At 40.1% G+C, this 6,809-nt stretch overlaps 1 protein-coding gene across 1 annotated transcript in view; it reads right to left on the bottom strand.

The window, feature by feature from the left end:
• The window catches only part of LOC101863071 (receptor-type guanylate cyclase Gyc76C), a 135,487-nt gene extending 128,989 nt beyond the window's left edge, over positions 1 to 6,498 (bottom strand). Inside the window, exon 1 of the mRNA XM_013084916.2 lies at positions 5,364 to 6,498. Coding sequence (XP_012940370.1) covers positions 5,364 to 6,065 — 702 coding nt within the window. The 5' untranslated portion in view covers positions 6,066 to 6,498. The remainder of the gene's footprint in view (positions 1 to 5,363) is intronic.
• Between the last annotated feature and the right edge of the window lie 311 nt (positions 6,499 to 6,809).

Here is a 6,809-nt window from a genome sequence, read left to right as displayed (position 1 = left end):
TCATCATCATCATCATCATCATCATTTTTTTTGTCCCTTGCCCATTTCTATGCTATTGATGCCATCTGATTAGAAGAAAAATGTACGTATGAGAGTGCCCAATAATGCATGACTTACATAAGTGTTATAACATGTAACTGTTACATGTATAGGTGTTCAAGATAACTATAGATGTTTGTGAAGGATCTGAGAGCAAAAATGACTTTAGAAATGACGGTGGTGGTGGTGATGAGTGATGATGTGGCAGGGTGTTTATGTATATAATTATTAAGAAGACATGCTTCTGTTAGTTGTTTTGGTTGGGGGGTTTTTAAATAATATTAGCGTTAGCCCTATCTTACTCTGCTCTGATGAGTCACGAGGGATGTTGGCACCCGCTATCCCGTTCCCTACTGAACCATCTTTAATGTCACCGTGAAGTTCCGAAATGGTGGGCACAGTCTTTACTAAGGTGACCTTGTTAGTATTGGCCTAATCTAGCGGTCCAAGACAAGTGATGAGAGGACCTTAGTAGGTAGACAGTACAGTAGCAGATATGTTGGTGATTTCGTAAGGGGGTTGTAGGTAGCAAGTTGACAACCAGGTAATGTACAGTAGTCATATTCCACTCTCTGAACACATATCCCAGTTATTCCTTTCGAGTCTTATTTAAACATAATGTTGCGGACATTCCGACACAGGATCCTCGAACCCGAGTCGAGAGGAAACTATTTGCACACAATATTGTATCCCCTTTCCTCATGGGAGCGGCAAGTGTTATTACAATTATTATTACGTGCTCGCAACTGCATAAGATCATATGAGCGCCAAGGTGTGGATGTCAACAGAGAAGTCCAAATGGGAAATCAGACTTAATCTGCTCACCTCTCTAGCCTCAACAGCACAAAGCCTGCTTCGACTATCAAGGCATCAAGGCACCCCGGATATAGCAGTTTACAAGAGAGTGACAAACATGCGAAAGAAGTAGAGAAAAAATGACGATAGTAAGGATGAGGAAAGAAAAAGCAGCAGTTCCCCCAATGTTGTTCCGGCACAGTATGAACATGACATTGCTAAATCAGCCCATTTACAATTGTACTGTGCATAATAAGAACATGTTAATATCTGCCCTTTGGGAATGTCCTACAGACAACTTCAGTCAATAGCACTGCCCTAGTGTGGAGTAGTAGTAGTTGTAGCAGTAGTAGGAGTAGTAGCAATAGCAGTAGTTGTAGTAGTAGCGCAGCACCAGTAGTAGTAGTAGTAGTAGTAGTAGTAGTAGTAGTAGTAGTAGTAGTAGTAGTAGTAGTAGTAGTAGTAGTAGTAGTAGTAGTAGTAGTAGTAGTAGTAGTAGTAGCAGTAGTAGTAGTAGCAGTAGTAGTAGTAGTAGTAGTAGTAGTAGTAGTAGCAGCAGCAGTTGTAGTAGTAGTAGTAGCAGCAGTAGTAGTAGTAGTAGTAGTAGTAGTAGTAGTAGTAGTAGTAGTAGTAGTAGTAGTAGTAGTAGTAGTAGTAGTAGTAGTATTGTTATTTTTATTATCATTCCTCTTTTTCTTCTTCCTATTCTTAATATTATTATCAATATTGTTATCACCATCATCATCATCATCATCATCATCATCATCATCATCATTATCATTATTATCGAACAAAGCCCAAAAATTATAGATAGATAGATAGATAGATAGATAGATAGATAGATAGATAGATAGATAGATAGATAGATAGATAGATAGATAGATAGATAGATAGATAGATAGATAGATAATGTGTGTGTACTATTTCCGTATGAGTGTATGTACGTAAGCACGCATATTACATTTTGAACTGTAATCACCATCAAAAGGTAGCGTGAGTCCACAGTTGAGATTATGCATAAAGCAGGAATTATCTCGAAGTAATGTATGAATAAATATGACAGATGTCTCGATCCTAAAGAGTTGACAAGTCCGTGAATCACTCATCAAATAGAAAATTATTGGGTGATACCCGTGTTCATATGACTCAGAGGCCAAAAGGTTGGATGCATTGGCAAGGTCGCTTGTGGTTTGTATTTAATGCTGGCTGATAGTTTTTGTTTCATAGTTTCTATTATTTACTTTGCATCTTTTCTTTCATTGCCTTTCTGAAAAAAGGGAGGGTGTATTTCTTTTGGATGTTTTAACAGGTCCATTTCTGAGTAAATAGGTGCCCATTGATACAATAATGCTCATTGAGTACAGGGAAATAATAAGACAGAGGGAAAGAAACAAAAGAGGGATAGAACAGAAGTAGTACCGACCAGTTGTGCCATTCAACCACCCACCGTTAAACAGGCGAATATGAATGTAGTTCTGGGACACTTGAATAGACACAAAGGTTTTGAGCATCTTGCTATCCCTGAAAAACATATGACAAATGGAATCCCACAAAAATCTGAGCTTTAACAGGTGGGAATCGAGTGCTAGCTGTAGGTGGGCAATGGTAGGTCCCATCTCTTTACTTTCCCTTTGTTGTTTCTGTCTGTCTATCGGTCTTACTTTTTCCCAGCACTAAAGTACCACTATTGAGCCGATGTCCTTCTCTCTACCCAAATAAATAAACAAACAAACAAACTTCGTGGGCAAGGCCAATAGCCCAACAACGACATCAAAGTCACGGCTTTCCAGAACCAATATTAAGGCCACCCAGCCTACAAGCAATTTCCATGGTGACTTCCACTGACCCTCTTTGAGACTGATCGGACGCCCTAATCTCAGTCTTTGCTCTGCAGACTCCCTTCCGGGTAAACGTAAAGTGAAATATAACAACCCCCCCTCCCCCTACTACACCTCTCCTATATACAAATTAGCTTGGTCGAGAGAGCCACATCCAGGATCGCAGTTGGGAAGAGGGTGAAGGGGAAAGGGGTCACCGTGGGGTCGTATTTATATCCTCGAGGAAACAGGTCACTGCTCCTCGTAATCGTTGTGACGCTCATATACGCATTTACTTTTTTGTGTTTATACGAATGGCTGGCGCATCTATTAATAAATTATTAATGATCTAGATCTAGTACGGTTTGGTTTAAATGTAAGGTCTTCCGTATAAAAATTACGGATTTTAGGAACTCACGCGTATTTAGAGAATTGAAGATGGAGTTGTTTTTTTCGTTGGTGTCGATTAAACGAGACGAAACCGGGTCCAAGTAAATGCCGCGTTAGCATGTTTCAGTTGACAATGTTTCCCTGTTTTATCAAGATCAAAACTTAACCCCCCCCCCCCCCCTAACAAAAAAAAACAGGTAATGGTTTCAAAAGAAACTACTATATAAAGTTAACATTATTGCTATAGTTGTATATCATCTCTGGTATTACGACCACATTTATTCAGCTCAACTCTTGGTCGACCCTCTGGTTCCAGTATTCCTACTTTGCAACAACAGTGGGACACACGCAGTGCTGGTAGACGTTCAAACATTATCACTTTGTCATTGGTATGCTCAGTCCATGTCGAATGTCAAGTTAGTGTTTTTTCTGTTGTTGTTGTTGTTGCTGCGGGGGGGGGGGGGCAGCTGTTGTTTTTTTTTGTTGTTGTTTTTTTTTAGAGGGGTGGTATTTGTAAACGTCTTAAAGCCCCTGTTCATATATTTTTAATGATGCAGGAGACGGACTCTTTCGATCCAGTGTGCCAGGGCCAATCTGTGCTGAAAAGGGTCCAAAGTCCCAGCAGCAAGACGGAAACACTCGTTCTAAATTACCTACATGGGAACGGAACTCGCCCCTCCAGCGTGCGAAGGAAAGCTGCATTACCACCATACCTCAGAAACTGGTGTATCCTTCTGTAGCAGCGTAAACTGGGAAGAAGAGAAAAGTACAATACCCCACGATTCATTCATCGTCCTTCTCTGGGCAAAGCTAGAAATCGACCTCACGCCTTTCTGGTGTACATTCGACGTCTGAGTGAGCAATTGACAATGGTGTTTGTATTTTTCCATTAAAAAACGTGAGCCTGCTTCTGAGCGCTACCAGCTTTTTAGGGCATCGGGCCGCGCAAATTGTGTGAATGATTGATAGGGTTAACGCCCCACTAGGTTCTTTCGAGGCCAGAGCACGCAACCCTATGGTTAGTGAAAAGAAGACAATAGAAAGAGTCAAAGAAACAGAGACGGTAAATACAAAAAAAACATTACTTTAAGGATCCCCACGGTAGATGTTTATTACTTTGTACCACGTACGCAATATGTATATTAATCTTTTAAATGATTACCCCTCCTAATTTGTTTGAAGTAGTTTTGATTGTACGGATCGGAGCGGGGGCACTGTTTTTTGTGTATGTTTTTGGTGTTGTCGTTTTGTTTTGTTTTTGGAGGGGGTCGTTTCCTCTGGAGAGGATTGAAGAATTTTGATTCTTTTTTATTGGGGGTGTTCTATTTCATTTATAATGGACTTTTGTTTGTTACAATGTTGAATGCTTTCTTTGTTCCGAACTGAGATGAAAAAAAAACGCACTGGACCGACTGACTGGCGTATTCATAAAAGCTCAAAATTTGAAGCCAGGCATTTATTTGGCTCTGGCGGAGAAAATAATTTACCTGCGGAATTATCTTATCACAATTTCACGAGCTTAGTGTTATCTTGTAATAGCTCCATTTTTTCCAGGTTTTAGAGTAATGTAATTTGAAAGAAATATTCCAGACGCGAAAGCTGATGATAGAAATAAATGGAAACTGAAATTCTACGGAACGCTGGCAATAATCGTCATAACTCTCAATAGCCTTGACAGTCCCAAAAAGTCCCAAAAGTTGAGAACTATAGTAATTGCAAGATGACACTCAGCTCGCGATTTGAGTGAAATCAATTTCTCTTTTGGGTAGCAAAAAGAAATCTGCACATATGAAAGTGCAATGTCTTCATTTTCCTTAACAAAGATATTATTTTTATACCGATGCTTGCCTAAGTAGACGAAGACATCGTGACCGGCCCCCTGATGGATGCCAGTGGCTGTGCGGGGCTGTATCACAACTGATAGCCAAAACTGATCTTGAAAAAAGGAGTTCATCTTGTTTTTTAATGAGGAATGAAATTCTAATAATGTCTGAGTTCTTTCATTTACTTAAAAATATTAGGGATAAATGTATTCATAGTAAAAGAGAAGGTATTAATATTTTTGCTGCCACTCTCAAAATATCAATAAATGCCAAGACATAAATGACGTAATAGGGGGTAGGATTCTGTAACAAAATTGTTTAACTTGAGTAAACAGACAACGGGTATGCAACATACAATATGAAGAATTAAGACTGACAGATACAAATAACGAAAGAAGAGACAATACTTATGACCTCCAAGAGGAGCACTACATTCACCCGCACGGGTATGTTATCATTGTGCAGCAGACAATAAAATTTTAATGATAACAGTACTCACGTAAGAAATCATGGGTACGTTGAAAGCCGCTGCGAGTCTGGCCTCGTGCACACATGTCTCCTGAGGGCCTATGATAGCGTGCACCTTCTTGTTAATAAACTCCGCGGTTTGATGAAGACTCTCTATCTCCTCCCCTCTGGTGTCCCCGATGACGAACTTGAGAGTCGTGTTGGGGAGAAGGTCAGGGTCATCGTTGACTTTCTGCACAGCGTACGTGATTGCGCCCGAGATGAGATGGCCCCACGGGATGTACAACGCCCCTTTTTTCTTGTCCAAGCTGGTAAGGTACCCTAAAATAATTTCTTCTGGCGCCTCGTAGAAAATCTTTGGCTCTGAGGTCGTCAAATTATCGTCGCTGTAGTCTTCGTCGGTAAAGTTGAAGAAGAAAGGATAGGAGTTGTTGAAGTTTCTATCGTTGTCATTGTTATTTGGGTACGTAGCCGGGTCTCTGACTAGTGAAGACGAAAAGAGCGTGGGAGTTCTGTTTTTCGGGAATTTCGATGTGCTATGTTTTGAGGTTGAATCAGATTTAGAATGAGATGATGAGGATGGAGACGCATTAAGGCCATTTGGAACAAGGAGTGTTAAGATACAAATCCAAAGGACATATTTTTCTGATATTTTATAGGAATTGCTGACTCCTGAAGTGAAATAATGAAGTGTATAATTCCACACTTTCGGTGCGCAAAAAGCCGTTGACATGTTTACTCCGCCAGTGTAATTTCGTCATGGTAAAAGATGAAATTCTTCGCCTCCATTATTGCAGGCAACCGACGAATACTCCTAATCTTCCTGTTTCTTGTCAACATCCAAAGCCAGCCGTCTCATCGGAGGTTCTGACAGTCTGTGAAATGAATTGAAACTCAGTTTATATTTCGTCAGAAAATACGTGTAGGATAATAATTGTCAAAGGTGTCAAAAACAGGAAAGCAAAAAGACAGACAAGCAAGATTTTTTTTCTAAATTCAGGTGCTTTTACGCCCCGATCTTTGGTTTTTAAGGAGGCGAGTTTTCTACTCTGCTTGTCAGGGCCACCCTGGGCTGAGAGTGATACATCTCAACAGAAACACAAAGACATTTGTTAAAAATTGCACTCCACTTTGGAATCAAATTCGTGTATACTGACTACATGCGACAATGAAGCGCCCAACTGCTACACCACAGACACAGATCAACGAGCAAGAGAACAAAGGGAAAAAAAGTAAGTTGCACATGTCATGGGTTGAGAATCACTGTGTACATAATATCAACTATTTGGCTAATTGAAAAAGTGAGCATGGAAGATTCATATATAAGCTTATGTTTACGGCATTGTTTATATTGGATACAGAGCAGTTATTGAGGTCAATAAAATATGCTCCTTGCCAACATGCTTCAAAGAACACTTTCCACAGTTCACAGTCAGTTCACGAAAAACTCACATATAACTAATATTGCCTCTGAAAC

This window comes from Aplysia californica, unplaced genomic scaffold (genome assembly GCF_000002075.1).
Source record: "Aplysia californica isolate F4 #8 unplaced genomic scaffold, AplCal3.0 scaffold00014, whole genome shotgun sequence".
Taxonomy (NCBI): Eukaryota; Metazoa; Mollusca; class Gastropoda; order Aplysiida; family Aplysiidae; genus Aplysia; species Aplysia californica.
The sequence above is the reverse complement of the archived record's forward strand: the minus strand, read 5'-3'. Positions and strand labels throughout refer to the sequence as shown.